The following is a 16,378-nucleotide window of genomic DNA, read 5'->3' on the forward strand; positions in this document are numbered from 1 at the left end:
CAAGTATTAGAAAAGGTATGTGAATCATCCCATTGCCCTTGCCCTTGCCCTACCCTTTTCCCCAGCTTGGTGGTGGTTTTGAAGACAACCTGAAGGTTTTTTTAATTGTTTTTGGTGGCTGGCAACCTTGGTGTTATAACACCGCACTCTAACCAACTGAACTAATAACTGGCCAGCCAATCTGAAGGTTGTGAATGAAGCAGCCTGCTTTCCCAGTGTGAAATGCTGATCCCCGATTCCAGAGTGAGCAAAGCAGACTTTATTTGTAAAGAATTATGCTTGTCCCTTGAAGGACTGGGGCAAGGCAAGTTATGGCCTAACTCAAAATTCATTCAGGGTGGTTACTTGAACCATTGTAAGGCAAATAAACAGCCTGCTGACTCTTGGAGCAAAAGGAGACAGTTGAGGCAAACAAAAGAGCACTAGGACACTGGAAGGAAAAGCTTATGAGTTTCTTTGGGAAATTAGGGCATTCAAAAATAGCTGGTTGGCCATCAAAAACCAAAACAAAAGCACCATGTAGGTAAAGTTTGAAGTCAGCAAAATAGCAGACTATGAAGCTCCAGGTTCCCAATCCCCCATGGAAACATCATGGAAACAAATATTGACTGACTAAAATAGCTTTGTGGAAGCTCTGGAAACCAGGCAAAGATCTGCAGCAACCAAGTGAACACTCAATCAAGAAAAAGCCACACTAAAAACAGTAGGAAAATACGTGGCATTTTTGCTGTCCCTTGCTCCACTTCCCAGTGCAGCTGGGAGGAAGTGGTCAATCTCCCAGTTCAGACCAAAATCATCTCATTCAAAGGACCAAAATAATCTTCAGAAACTGACCATAAAGGATCACAGGCTTTGAACTTAACCAAACAAAGACTAATTGTCTTAAATGTGCTCAAAGCACTAGAGGAAAACACAAACACCTAAAGGAAATTAGGAACATTGTATATGAACAAAGTGAGAATATAGGTTGAACATCCCAAATCCAAAAATCTGAAATGCTCCAAAACTCGAAACTGTTTCAGCGCCAACATGATGCTCAAAGAAAATACTCATGGGAGCATTTCTGATTTTGTATTTTCATATTTGGGATGCTCAACTGCTAAGTATAATGCAAATACTCCAAAATCTGAAAAAATTTGAAATCTGAAATGCTTCTGGTCCCAAGCATTTCAGATAAGAGATACTCAACCTGTATCAATGAAGAGAAAGAAATTATGAAAAAGAAACAGTAATCCTGAAGCTAAAAATACACTAACTAAAATGAAAAACTCACTAAGCATTCAACTGAAGACTTGAACAGGCAGAAGAATGAATCAGTGAACTCAAAGACAGGTCATGTGAAATTATTAAGTCTTAGGAGCAGAAAGAGAATGAAGCAAAGTGAACAGAGCCTAAGTGACTTACGGGACACCATAAAGTGGACCAATATATACATTATGGGACTTCAAGAATAAGAAGAGAGTAAGTTTGAAATTTTTCACAGTAAAATAATTTAAAATGCAAAGAAAAAAAAAAAAGAATGAAAAGAGGGGCAGAGAGCTTGTTGAAGAATGGTCCAAAATATCCCAAAGTTAAGGAAAGACATGGATATTAAACATCCAAGAAGCTCAACAAACTCTATGCAGGATCAATCCAAAAAGATCTACATTGAGACACATTATATTTAAATTGTCAAAATATAAACATGTTTTTTTCCCTCCCTGGCTGCCTGAGGATTGACTGCCATCATGAGTGACACAGTAACTATGTGGACCAGGAAGTTTGTGACCAACTTACTACTTCAGAGAAAACAAATGGTTGTTGACGTCATTCACCCTGGGAAGGCAACAGTATCTAAGACAGGAATTTGGGAAAAGCTAGTCAAAAGTACAAGACCACACCAGATGTCACCTGTGTATTTGTATTCAGAACTCATTTTGGTGGTAGCAAGACAACTGGCTTTGGCATGATTTATGATTCCTTGAATTATGCAAAGAAAAATGAACCCAAACATAAACTTGTAAGACATGGCCTGAATGAGAAGGATAAAAACCTCAAGAAAACAGCAAAAGGAATGCAAGAACAGAACAAAGTAAGTCAGGGGATTGCAAAGACCAATGGCAAAAAGCAGGAGTATAGATTCTTCAATGACTTTATCTGCGATGACTGTGCAGATTTTTCACAAGAGTATTAATACACAGTAAAAATCTTAAAAAAAAAAAAAAGCTAAAAACAATATAGAAAGCAGGAAAAAAAAAGTGACTCATCATGTACAAGGGATCCGTGACACCAGCAAATTTCTCAGCAGAAACATTGGCCATAAGGCAATGGGATAATTTAAAGTGCTGTGATATCAACCGAGAATTCTGTATCCAGCAAAACTGCCCTTCAAAAATAAAAGAGAAATTAAGATATTCCAGATAAATAAAAGCTGAGGAAGTTCCTTACCACTAACCATGCCCTACACAAAATGCTAAAGTGAGTCCTTCGTTGGAGTGAAAGAATGCTAAACAGTAACTTGTCATACAAAAATATAAAGCTCTCCTGTAAAAGTAAATATGAGGGTACTTCAAAAAGTTCATGGAAAGATTCCTATTATCTTTTATTTCTATTTTCCTACGAACTTTATAAAGCACCCTTGTACATGGACGTATATAAAAACCAGTATTACTGTAATTTTGGTTGGTAATCCTAGTTTTTAATTCTACAAGATGTAAGAGACAAAAGCATTAAAAAAATTTGAGGATCTATGTTAATGGGCACACAATAAATAAAAACATAATTTGTAACTCCAGTAACATAGTGTGAAGGGGTAGAACCTTAAAGCAGAATTTCTTTCTGCAATTAAAGTTAAGTTTGTATCAGTTTAAAATAGAAAATATCTATAGAATATACACAAAAAGAAATGAGAAGAGAATCAAAATGTAATTATAAAAAACCAACACAAGGGCCAGCCGGGGGCTCACTTGGGAGAGTGTGGTGCTGATAACACAAAGGCCATGGGTTTAGATCCCTATATAGGGGATGGCCAGTTAGCTCACTTCAGAGAGCGTGGTACTGACAACACCAAGTCAAGGGTTAAGATCCCCTTACCAGTCATCTTTAAAAAAAAAAAAAAAAAAAATCAACACAAAGGAAGATCAATACAGGAACACAGAAGTAAGACATATAGAAAACAACAAAATGACAAAGATATATTGGTAGAATGAATAAAAAACAATCCAACTTATGCTGTCTATAAGAGACTCACTTTATATCTGAGAATATGCATAGGTTGAAAGTGAAAGGACAGAGAAAGATATTCCATGCAAACTGTAACCAAGAAAGAAGGGTGTAGCTATATTAATATCAGACAAAAGATTTATAAGATACAAAGAAGGACATTCTATAATGATGAAAGGTCAATTCATCAATAAGATATAACAATTAAAACTGAGTACTTGCCAGACATTGGAGCTCCTAAATAAATGAAGCAAACAATGACATAAGGAAGGGAGAAATAGATGGTTCTACAATAATATTACAGACTGCATACCCCACTTTCAATAATGGATAGAACAGGACTTCCGGTAAAGATGGAGGAATAGATGGTCCCCAGCATCACTCTCTCCCCTAAATCAACCAATTTACAACTATAAAAAAGCAACGACAGCCAAGCTGGAGCTACTAGAGCTCAAGGGAAGAGGAGGAGAGACCTACAGAGTGCATGAAGGGGGGAGAAGCCACGATGAGAGAAAGAAATGAGAGAAAGAAAGAATAGTTCTGACCGTTTTGAGCCCCTGCCACTTCCAGAATGGAGCTGCTGAGTGCATGGAGCAGGAGCCAGCAAAAGCTGCAGCTAAGGACGGGCCCGTGGCTCACTTGGGAGAGTGTGGTGCTGATAACACCAAGGCGATGGGTTTGGATCCCTATATAAGAATGGCTGGTTAGCTCACTTTGGAGAGCGTGGTGCTGACAACACCAAGTCAAGGGTTAAGATCCCCTTACCGGTCATCTTTAAAAAAGAAAAAAAAAAAGCTGCAACTATGCCCTTTGGATGAAGTTGCTTGGAAGTGGAAGGGGAGAAGAGGGCCTTGGAGGCCCCCAGGCCAGCAAGACAACTAATAGGATTCTTGCAGATCCACATAGGAGTGAGGAGCCACAACAACTGAAAAAAAGGAGCCACTCAGTGGCTGGTGAGACATCGCAAGGGACTGGAGCATGGCCCACCAGGGGAACAATGGGGCACAGCAAGTACAGCTGATCTGCACCCCAATCAGTATAGGACCACTCTGAGGAGACTGGTCAGGAATATAGAACTGCATCGGGTGCAGTCTGATGAAAAGACTCAGGCCCAGACCAGAGTTTCTACACAATCCAGGTGCACCAGATCTCATTAGACCTGGAAATACCTATAAAGTCAATCATTAAAACCTGAACTGCACAAAAAGCCTTCCCTAGGGAATCCGCAGCAAAGCAGCAATTTAGCCAACCACAGAGCTCAAGTACTGGTCCCCACAGGAAGTTCCCCCATTTTAGAAGTAAGCAAAGGACAACAAATTAGTTCCAGCACAGAGTTTAAGTGGTGGGAACAGCAAAAAATCCAACACAGAACTGACAGAAAAAACAAAGTGCCCACAACCAGAGACACAGTTTGATGTTAACTAGTAAAGGTCTCATTTCACCAAAGAACACGTATAACACCTAGAAAGACCAGAAGTCCCCTGGGCTACCAAGCCAGAAAGCGGGGAGGGCTAGGAGTCTCTGCCATGCCCCTGACACCCACAACCAGTCCCAAGGGTGGGGGCTAAGGGCCTCGGCCACACCCTCCCAACACGTGCAACCAGCCCAGCAATGACCACCCAGCTGCATCATGAAGGGCCCCGGGTTCCCAAGCTGGGGTGGTGGAAGGCGAGGGCTTCTGCCATACCCCACTGACATCTGTACCCAGCCTGGCAATGACCAAGCCACTGCTGGAAGACCTCTGGTCTCCCCTGTGGGAATGATGGGGGTGCCAAAGGCCTCAATCCCACTTCTCCTCCTCCCTCCTTCTTCCATCCCATTTCCTTTCCCTTTCCCCTCTTCCCCTACCTCCCAACTGCTCTGCAACAACATCATAGAATGTAAAAATATATATATTAATTAAAATAAATAAATAAATAATGGATAGAACCACCACACAGAAAACCAATATGGAAATAGAAGACTTGAACACTATAAACCTGAGAGGCATATGCAGAACACTCCACCCAACAATAACAAACTACACACTTTTCTCAAGGGCACATTCTCCAGGACAGACTATGTTTTAGGCAATAAAGCATGTCTCGATAATTGTAAAAATACTGAAATCACACCAAGTATCTTCTCTGACCACAAAAGAATGAAGTTTGAAATCAATAACAGAAAAATAACTGGAAAATTCAAAATTATGCAGAAATTAAATATTATGCTTTTAAGAACTGATGTGTAAAAAGAAATTACAAGAAAAAGTAGGCAATAATTTGAGATGAATGAAAATGAAAAACATCCCAAACTTGTGAAAACAGTGCTGTGAGGGAAACTTATAGTTGTAAAAGCTTACATTACAAAAGATCTCTAAGTAACCTAACTGCATACCTCAAGAAACTAGACTCAAAGCTAGCAGAAGAATGGAAATAATGAAGATGAGAGCAGGGATAAACAAAATACAGAACAGAAAAATAACATAATCAACAAAACCAAAAATTCACTCTTGGAAAAGATCAACCTAACTCACAAACCTTTAGCTATCATGACTATAAAAAGAGAAGCCACAAATGACTAAATCAGAAATACAAGTGGGGTATTACTGTCAATCACACAGAAATAAAAATTATCATGAAAATATTATTACCAACAATTGTATGCCAAACAAATTAGAGAAACTAGATAAAAATGGCCACTTTACTAGAAACACATAAATTACCAAAATTGACTAAAGAAAAATAGAAAACCTGAACAGATCTATTAAAAGTAAAGAACATGAATCAATAATCTAAAATTTCTCAACAAAGAAAAAAAGATCACCGATGAACTTAAACATTTAAAGAAGTATTAAACTGGCGGGTTAGCTCTGCTGGTTAGAGTGTGGTGTTCTAACACCAAGGTCAAGGGTTCAGATCCCCAAACTGGCCACCAAAAACAGACAGACAATAAAAAACAAAAAAATTAACACCAAATCTTTTCAAACTCTCCCAAAATTGGAAATGAAGGGAAAACTTCCTAACTCACTGTATGAGGCCAGCATTATTACCCTGTTACCAAAGCCAGATAAAGACACTGCAAAAAAAACCTACAGACCAATATCCCTGATGAATATTGCTGCAAAAATTGTCATGAATATACTAGCAAACCGAATCCAATAGCATATTAAAAGGATTATACACCATGACCAATGGGAATTTACCCCAAGAATGCAAGAGTAATTCAATTCAAGCATTTGACAAAACCCAAAAGTGTGTCATGGTAAGAATATTCAGAAAACTAGGAATATAAGGAAACATCCTCAGCTTGATGAACACCCCACAACATCATACTCAATGGTGAAACATCAAAAGCCTTCCTTATAGGATCAGGAGCAAGGATAAGTATGCTCATGTTCACCACTGCTATTAGATTAGAAAAAGAAAAGGCATCCAAATTGGAAGGAAGAAATAAAACTGGCTCTATTCATTCATGTCATGAGTTGATATATAGAAAATCCCAAATACACAAACATGCACACACACAACTAGAGCTAATAAATGAATTCAGCAAAGTTTCAGAATACAAGATCAACACACGAAAATCAGTTCTGTGTCTATACGCCAGCAATAAACGATCTAAAAAGTAAATTAAAACAAAACTATTAACAATAACATACAAAAGAATAAAATATTTGGGAATAAATCTCACCAAGAAGGTGAAAGACTTGTATGCTGAAAACTATAAGACATTGCTGTAAGAAATTAAAGACCTAAATAAATGGAAAGGAATCTTATGTTCATGTATTGGAAGGTCTAATTTGTTAAAATGGCAATACTACCCAAACATCTGCAGAGTAAATTCAATCCCTATCAAAATTCCAATGGCCTTAAAAAAACAATTCCAATGGCTTTTTGTGCAGAAATTGAACAGCTCATCCTCAAATTCATATGGAATTGCAAGTGACCCTAAATAGCCAATGTTGAAAAAGTACAAAGTTGAAGGACTAACACTTCCCAGTTTCAAAACATACTACAAAGCTACCGCCATCAAAAGAGTATATAGTACTGGCACAAGGACAGACATATAGATAAATGGAATAGAACTGAGAGTCTAGAAATAAACCCATACATATATGGTCAATTGATTTTCATCAAGGATGCCAAGACTGTTTAGTGGAGAAAGAATGGTGTCTTCAGCAAATGGTGTTGGGATAACTGAATATGTACATGCAAAAGAATGAATCTGGACCTCTACCTTACACCATATATAAATATTAACTCAAAATGGATCAATGACCAAAATATAAATACTAAAACTACAGAGCTCTTAGAAGAAAACACAGGTAAACCTTCATGACCTTATATTTGGCAAAAGATTCTAGATATGATACCAAAAGCATGATTCATAAAAAAAAAAAAAAAATTGATAAATCAGACTTCATCTAAATTTAAAATGTTTGCTCTTCAAAAGACACCATAACAAAAAAAGGAAAGAAAAGACAATCCATAGACTGGGAAAAAATAGTTGTAAATCATATCTGTTATAGAGGAATAGAATATACCTGTTACAATTCAACAACAAACAACCCAACTCGAAAATGAAGAGACATTTTTCCAAAGATGATATATAAATGGCCAATAAGAACCTGAAAAAAATGCTCAACATCAATGGTCACCAGAGAAATGGAAATCAAAACTACAATGAGATACTTTACACCCACCAGGATGGGGGAAACACAAAACAAAACAAAATAGAAAATACCAAGTACCTAAAGAATTGAAAACTGGTACTCAATTCATAGTGTTCATAGCAGCTCTATTCATAACAGCCAAAAGATAGAAACAATCCAAATGTTCATCAAATAATAAATAGGTAAACAAATTGTGGTGTAACATGGAATAATACATGCTACATGGCTGAACCTCAAAAACATTTTGCTAAAGGAAGGAAGCCAGGCACAAAAGGTCACATATTGCATGATTCTATTTATATAAACTATTCAGAATAGGTAAATCCAGGGACAGAAAGCAGATTGGTGGTACCCAGGGGATGAAGAAAGGTGATAATGGGCTGATGAGAATGGCTATTTTGGGAGGGGGGGGCGGGTAGCCGGCCAGGGATCAGGACCCTTGACCTTGGTGTTTACAACTCTGTGCTCTAACTAACCTAATAGGCCAGCCCTGAGAATGTGCTGCAACTAGATACAGGTGGTGGTTGCACAACATTGTGAATGTACTAAATGCTACTGAACTGCACACTTTATTTTTATTATTGTTATTTTTTTTGTGGCTGGCCAGCAAGGGGATCTGAACACTTGATTTTGGTGTTACCAGCGCCATGCTCTACCAAGTGAACTAACCGGCCAGCCCTTGAACTGTACACTTTAAAATGATTAATTTTATGTTATGTGAATATCAACTCAATAAAAATTTTGTAAATAAAAAAATTTCCTGAAAAGATTCACTATACCTTATCTTTCTTTCCTTTTTTTGTCTTCTCAGGTGGTGGCATTTTGGGAGCTGGTGGTGGTGGTGGAGGAGGAGGAGGAGGTGGTGGTGGTGGTTCTATAATGGCAGTGGCAGGCACAGCACCTCGGGCCTGGACTGACTGCAGTGAGGAACCAGTCACTCCAATTGGGACAGAACATTCAGCATAATTCATGATTGTAGGTGCTGTTGCTAGTCCAAGGTAATTTGACTGTAGATTCATTCCTCTGGACTGATGACCCATTCCTGCTGCTGGATGGCTAACTGGTATTGCCTGGTGTGCAACCCCTGTTGCCTGGTGTGCAACCCCTGTCGCCTGGTGACCTAACACAGAAAACATAAAATGATACTATAAAAAGGACATTTTGACAAGACCAGAAGCAAGGAAAGGAAGGAAATGGGAACTGGGGTTTAGGTCATCTACAAAATGATTCCAATACTACTCCTTCCTCAAAAAATATAACCATATTTGCTAACAGTAAAATATTAATTTCAGAATACCTTAGCATTAAGGTACCTAAAACATCAAAATCACTGATGTACATAAATGCACAGAAAACAATCTGGAAGGATAATGCTAAACTGTTAACGGTGTCTTTGCAATCAAAAGCCTTTAACATTTTTTCAATATATGGCATCTAATGCTGGAAACAAAAAAAGAAACAGTACACTGAAAATCCACATTTTTTTTTTTGGTGGCTGGCCAGTATAGCAGGGAAAAAACTATACTTTAATCACAATGCTTACTTGTAGCGATAGCTGATTGGCTGTAGAGGACAGGAGAACTACCAATGGTAGCTGATCTCTGAACCACTGCAGTACTAATTTCTGTAGCTTTTCTCTTTATCCCTTTAGTGGAAGGAGAACTAGAGATGGTAGAATCAACTGAACTCTGAAACACAAACATTCTGGTCAGTGGCTGAAGGCCCAAACTAAACATAGCTTCTAAAATAAAACATGTCAGTCATGCCCCAGTCCCCAAAACAATTCAGAATGCCAAAGAGCATTACTTACCTGGCTTGTTACAATGGTGGTTTGTGCTGAAGGTTTTAAAGGAGTATCCTCCTCTGTTCCTGGAGCAGGAGGCTCCTCACTTCCCTCATCCTCCATCTCTACCTCCTGTATCTCACCATCTTCTACAGGAGGAGGTGGGGGGGGAGGAGGAGGAGGAGGGGATTCTGGAGGTGGAGGTGGTGGTGGTGGCATTTCCAAGGGTAACGGAGGTTGAAGCACAGGCACATTGGACTGAAGGAGGGTCCAGAATGGAGTAAGCGGCATCAGTGATGAAGAAGAAACTTGACCAGAAAAGGATTCTTTACAAAGAGAACCTATGAAAACAGGTAAGAGTCAGAGAAAAAGCAAAACAAATACTCCATGGTTTACATTCATAGAAATGTTTAACTGATCCATGACACAAACATCAATAAGAACTTAGTACAGTGTGCAAAGTAGTTCGAACAGTAAGACTGGCTCCCCCTTCCCTAACAAAAATTTGTGTATTTGCAATACTGATTCCATGTGTTTTATTTTTTAGTGAGCTAGATGAGTGTGTGGGGATGACCCAAGTTCCCATGCAAAACATCCACAAAAATTCTACTCATTTTGATTGATTTGGGTTACTAAGTTTAAAAAATCCATTAACAAGGTGCTATTACTATCATTCCTTTATATCTTTATGTAGTGTACATACACTTGATAAATATCAGCAACACAAATTAGAGAAAGTAATTTTGTTTTGTGATGAAAAAAGGATATTCAGGAGGACGAATCTGAAGTAAATAACTCAGATTTTGAAAAAGAGATGTTTGAAGATGAAGAGAATTTGAGATTGCTGTTGCTGAAGTCTGAATTAAGAAATTGCAGCTGAAAAGCTACAGGATTGGCTTTTCTCAAATTTTGCAAAAGCCACAATTGATTACTGTCCTTTCTCTGCTAGAAAAGCTTTAAAGATTAGAGAAAATAGGAGGATATACTTACTTGTATCCTTCCCCATCCCTCTTTATCGTCAATAGGGAAGTTTCACAATATATGGGACTATTAGATATATATCCCAGGAATGCTGAAGGGGATTTTCTCCCTAAAATCATAGAATTTAGGAGTAGAAGAGACATGAGAAATCATCTAGTTCAACCTCCTCATTTTAAAGGTAATGAAACCCAGGTCTGACTCCTAGTCTACTGCTTTCTATATTACCAAGATGTCCTGGTGAAATATCAGGAGTCCAACAGCTTTAGAAATTTCATATAAACCTCACTTTTCATGGAGTAGATATCCAGATACAGTCACCTATTAAATTTCATGATCTAAAGTGGTGGATTAAATAGGGCCTGATTATGAAAGGCTCTAAGGCAAGGAAAAGGCCATTTGTATTACTTAGCTTAAAATACCTAGACTACACTGGCAATCAACAAGGTAAAATCAAAGTGATCACGCGCCATTTGGCTCTTAAAGCAGCTTTACCTTTTATTGAACAGACAGATGACACATTGTGTAAAAGACTTTAATAACATAACTCACATTGTTTCTGTAATTATTTTGAGATGTTGCTTCCTGGTAAGGAAAAAGGCACTAAAGAAAAAACCATGAATGCAGTTTTCCAGCTAAAAGACTTCAAATGACTCATTAAACTTTTGTATTTGGCCATATCTAGTATCAATTTATACACTAACTTTTAGACAAAGTCTGGGCACAGCTAGGCAGCCAACATTATATAACAGTACATCAAGACTACATCAGAACTAAAGTAATAAACATTGACGATTAAAAACTTACTGATTACAGATTACACTACTTTCCACTAAACTGACCACAACTATAACAGGTAAATAAATATAATTCAGATTTTATAATATTGGTAGGCTTATCATCTAGAAGCATAATGCAATACACTTATGATGGTGACACGCTGCTATGTGGAGGAACACAAGGAAACACAGTAAGTTCAAGGTTAATGATATGGCTTACAACCTCCAGCAAAGCTAATCACAATGAACTAAACTGTGCAAATATGAGATTAAACTAAACCTGATAAACTTAGCTGCAATAAGGAACATTTTTAGAATTAATACTTGAATCCCAAACTAAGTTAAAACATAAAAGCTGTGTCTTAACATTGATAATTTTCTCCTTTAGCTTAAATACAAAGAACTTCGAGAAATCCTAGTCTGAATATCCATGGATGTCCCATTATAGTGATGCTCATTTCTAAATTTAATCCATTTGGGCTGGTCTGATGGTAGTACGTTATCAGAACTTATAACCATCAGTGTCATTAAAGTTCATATACAACCCTCTGGCTTTAAAATAAATAAATAAATAAATTTAATCCAGTTGCTATTTTTGCCATTTAAGAGAACATTTAAGTCTGAAGTCCAAGAAGAAATGAAAATGGCTTTCACAGCTTTTATTATGCACTAAAGGATTTAAAACCTACAAGCTTAAAGATAGAATAGTGTGGGGATGCTAATTTTTAATTCTTTAAGAACCTTTCTTCCCTTGGAATCTTTATTTCTTTATTTTTATTTTTTGGCAGCTGGCTGTTATGGAGATCCGAACCCTTGATCCTGATGCTATAGCACTGCAATCTAACCAACTGAGCTAACGGGGTCAGCACCCAGCATCTTTATTTCTATTTATAGGTAGCATTCCTTTATTTCCCCCCCCAAAGAGAAATTAATGCTTACTACTTTGAATCAAGAGGCTAGTTTAGCAATTTAAAGCAAGAAACTATACAATAATAGTTCGATAGAGATTAAAATGAAAAAGCAGCTAAATTTTAACCTGTGATAACCTGCAAGACACACATGTTGGGTATCTTGAAATATCACCCCATCTTTAGAGACATGATGTTAAATGCAAACACTGAAACAATGAACAAGGATTAAAATGATTTAGAAAAATGTGCTGGCCAGCTGCCAAAACACACACACACGCACACAAATAAAAGTGATTTAGAAAAATGAACAGAAATTTGAAACTTCCTTGGTTCCTCATAGTAATTTTTCTTATTTTAATTTTTTTAATTAAAAAAAATTTTTTTTAAAGATGACCAGTAAGCGGATCTTAACCCTTGACTTGGTGTTGTCAGCACCATGCTCTCCCAAGTGAGCAAACAGGCCATCCCTATATAGGGATCCAAACCCGTCGCCTTGGTGTTATCAGCACCACACTCTCCCAAGTGAGCCATGGACCAGCCCTGTAATTTTTCTTCTTTAAAAGATAGTTTTGGGCACTGCTGAGCCAACAAAGAGCATATATAACTCTCTTTATAAGCTTACGACAATTATCAGTATTGCTCTTAAATCCCAAAGACCTCGGAATAAGATGTGGATTTATTTAGGTCAAGTTTATCATGTGGTTCTAGAGGCTCTTGATAAAGAGAATAAGCATACTGAATATTAAGAATATAAGCTGGTTTATCAGTGGCTTTTTCCTATACCACAACTAGTTTTGTTTTAATCAAATAGGACTGTCTCAAGATCTACCTTTTACCGGACAGCACCATGTGTGTCATCAACGAAGAGAAAATAGCTTAATACTTAACTCTAAAGTGTTCCCAGAACACTCAGAGGTGGTAAATGTGGAATAAACAACTTTGGAACACATGAGAAAGGGACATTAGACAGTGTTCAGGAGTGGAATCACCTACACAGAACCAACTACCATGCCTCTTCAGCTCATTAATTATAATAAAAAGGAAACAAAAATCTATTATTAGACATGTCTATCTCTACTACCAAAAGAGGGGGAAAGTATTCAAAAGAAAACTTCCTCATGAAAAAGGGAAGTGAAATACCCTGTAACTTTAGAAAATACACTTCTGAAATGTAAAGTAGAATAAATAACACTTGCTATGTTCTAAAATTTCACTGCACTCTCATGTGGCTTTTAATTTAAGGTGGTCAGATGACAATTCCTAGGCTATTTAATAAGTTAACAAAATCATTTGATACATGACCTGTTTTATTTGATACATTATCAGAACTTTTCTGCTGGGATCTGGGAGCCAGTGGAGTACAAAGCATTATTTTTGATAAGGAGAGGACAAAAGAATTCAGCTCTTTACTCTCTATAGTACCAATAAATTTCACATGTTTATTTTCAAAGGTCGATTACTTTAAAAACCATTCACACACTCTTGCCTTCAGATGCCATCACTTTAACAGCTACCAGTTTTTAAGATCAAAAGGTTGTTAATCATAGTCTTGACTATGCTTAACTATTCTCTTATATTTGTCATTACAAAAAAGATGTACTTAGAGGGGGAAAAATGTATCTTCTTTCATAATGTGGCAATCAAGTTGTGGCTCTTTTTAATTTTTTTGGTGACTGGCTGGTATAGGGATCAAACCCTAGACGTTGGTATTATCAGCACCACATTTTAACCAACCAGCCAGCCCAATTGTGGCTCTTCTCAAGGGTTATCAGATCCTCAGAGTAACTGAGGAGCTATGAAAGCCTATTTAAAAAAAAAAAAAATGTATAAAACTAAACTAAATTCCTCTACAAGTACCTTAAATAGGATAAGCCATCCTATTCCTGATTGTTTTATACAACAATACTGCTGGTTATTTTCAATTATCAATTATTTTGCTTCTCTGAAAAAATAGTAGTAGTTTCAGATCATTTCTTCAAATCGTTTTGTACAACCTTACTTCTTTTAAGATTAGTGGAGTTGAGAAATGAGACTGCAATAGCAATAGACTAAGAAATGTAGAGCAAATCTCATAATCATGCCACACAGATATTGACAGTTCAACTATCTAGTTCCTTAACATTAATTAGCATTCCTGCTTTTAGAGATCCACAGTTTCGTCTGTGGCACGACAGAATGGTTACAGGACCATCTTTTCTTTTTTTTGGTTTTTGGTAGCTGGCCTTAAGGGGATCCAAACCCTTGACCTTGGTGTTATCAGCAACAGCTCTAATCAAGTGAGCTAATCAGCCAGCCTGAATATCTTTTCAAATCAAAATATACTGGCTCATCTTTTTGTTTTTAAGCAGAGTCTGATATTTGATTATAAACAGTATGCTGATTTCCAAGAAGCCAGTCTTAATTTCTTTCAGTATAACTCACGCCATTTTTTCATTCAAGCCACTATTTTTCAATTAGAAGCTTATGTTATGAGATAAATTCTTTTCTACTTTCATGATATAAATTAGTACAAGTTCTTCTCTATAATCATTTCTGTCTAATTAATAAAGGATAAATTGTCCCACCTGTGGAATTCTCAGAAGATTCTGTAGAATTTGAATCAGTGCCAGTTTTGTCTTTCACGGTCTGTTTAGGAAGAGTTTCGTCTCTGCTTTCTTGTGCTTGGCTTTCTTCCTCCTCCTCCTCACCATCTGGGAACTCCCACTGAGACTCGCCCGACTGTTCGTTTACATAGAAATATCGTCTATGATCCCTAAATTACAAGAAAAAAAACACTTGTTTTAAAACCCATTCTCCTACAGGGACACTTCCATTTGGTCCTGTCCCAGGACAGCAGTCTGCTCTCACAGGGACGAACCTCTTCTTAATGGACTGCTATTCACAAAGGCAACAAAGAGCTTTGACAATGGAGGATGGAGAACCAAGGATAATTCAAAGCTATTTGCACTGCCAGCAGCTCTGTGAATACAGCCCTGAGCCCTCTCAATCCAACAGATGACTTAGAAAACATCTTTCTTTTTTCAATTTTTTTTTTTTTTTTTGCCAATGTGTAACAGGGTTTCAAGTTTCATTAACGAAGGGACTCAATCGCCTAGAACACTAATTTCCCTTCCAAAGAAGAGAACAACGAAGTTTGTGAAAGGTGACTCTTCCCCTCTTGGACCGTGGAATTCACATTTCATATTCTTGATATCAAACACAGTGAAAGCTAAAGAGAGGGAGAGGATCTGGGAGCTGAAAAATAAAAGAGCAAAGATTTCAAATAACGAAAAAAAAAAATCAAGAAAAGCCAAATATAAAAAGGAATGTTTTCATCTGACCTGCTGGCAGAGGATAGTAATCTTGTTCTTCATTCACATCTTCAGTCACGAAGCTTTCCTTAACTTCACCGAGGTTAATCAGGAGTAGTTGCTTCCAGAGGTCCTGTAAAGCGCACAGAGCTCTCGCATGCGCTTAACCCCCAAGCCCGCCCTACTCCGTGGAACACTCTGGAGAGTAAACACCAGCTTTGTCCAATCTTGGGAAAAAATCCGTTACATGGAACACTTTAAACATTGCTTTTTGTTTCTCCAATGTGTGGCTGGCCCAAACTCTGCTTGCGGTGCTTTGCCTGCCCAGCACCGCTAACTGCAGCTGCTCTCAGTCTCCAGACAGGCTGTCATGTCGTCAGGTGGTGGTGATCACAAATCATGTCTGAGATGTCAAAGGTGAAAGGTGAAAAGGGGAGAAGAGTGCGTACCTGTCCCAGTGGCAGGACCAGCCTTTAGGAGTGGCGTTTATTTCATACTGTTTTAGTTGTTCTGCTGCATCCTGAAGTTTTCGTTTAAGGTAGTTTCCATTAAGAGCTCCTTCCCGCCAGTCTGCAATTCGTGTCTAGAATCAACAGACAGACAAATAAGTTAAAGAATTATTATTACATCAGGAGACAGAGGTAAAAGGGACATAAGTTGTCTGCTCCAAGACCTACTGCTATACTTTGACAGGAGGAAAGTAAACCAAAGAGGAAAAGAAATCCCATCTTAATTTCATACAATAATCTTATTTGCACTACAGAGACCTGAAAAATGAGACT

At 37.6% G+C, this 16,378-nt stretch overlaps 1 protein-coding gene across 1 annotated transcript in view; it reads right to left on the reverse strand.

Moving 5' to 3' along the window:
• FNBP4 (formin binding protein 4) overlaps window positions 1–16,378 on the reverse strand; it is a 36,520-nt gene that overhangs the window by 4,513 nt on the left and 15,629 nt on the right. The window contains exons 11-15 of the mRNA XM_063093411.1: window positions 16,046–16,179; window positions 14,871–15,058; window positions 9,666–9,979; window positions 9,399–9,543; window positions 8,635–8,975 (exon numbers count right to left, since the gene is read on the reverse strand). Of these exons, the coding sequence (XP_062949481.1) occupies window positions 8,635–8,975; window positions 9,399–9,543; window positions 9,666–9,979; window positions 14,871–15,058; window positions 16,046–16,179 (1,122 nt within the window). The remainder of the gene's footprint in view (window positions 1–8,634; window positions 8,976–9,398; window positions 9,544–9,665; window positions 9,980–14,870; window positions 15,059–16,045; window positions 16,180–16,378) is intronic.

This window comes from Cynocephalus volans, chromosome 4 (assembly GCF_027409185.1).
Source record: "Cynocephalus volans isolate mCynVol1 chromosome 4, mCynVol1.pri, whole genome shotgun sequence".
Lineage (NCBI taxonomy): Eukaryota > Metazoa > Chordata > Mammalia > Dermoptera > Cynocephalidae > Cynocephalus > Cynocephalus volans.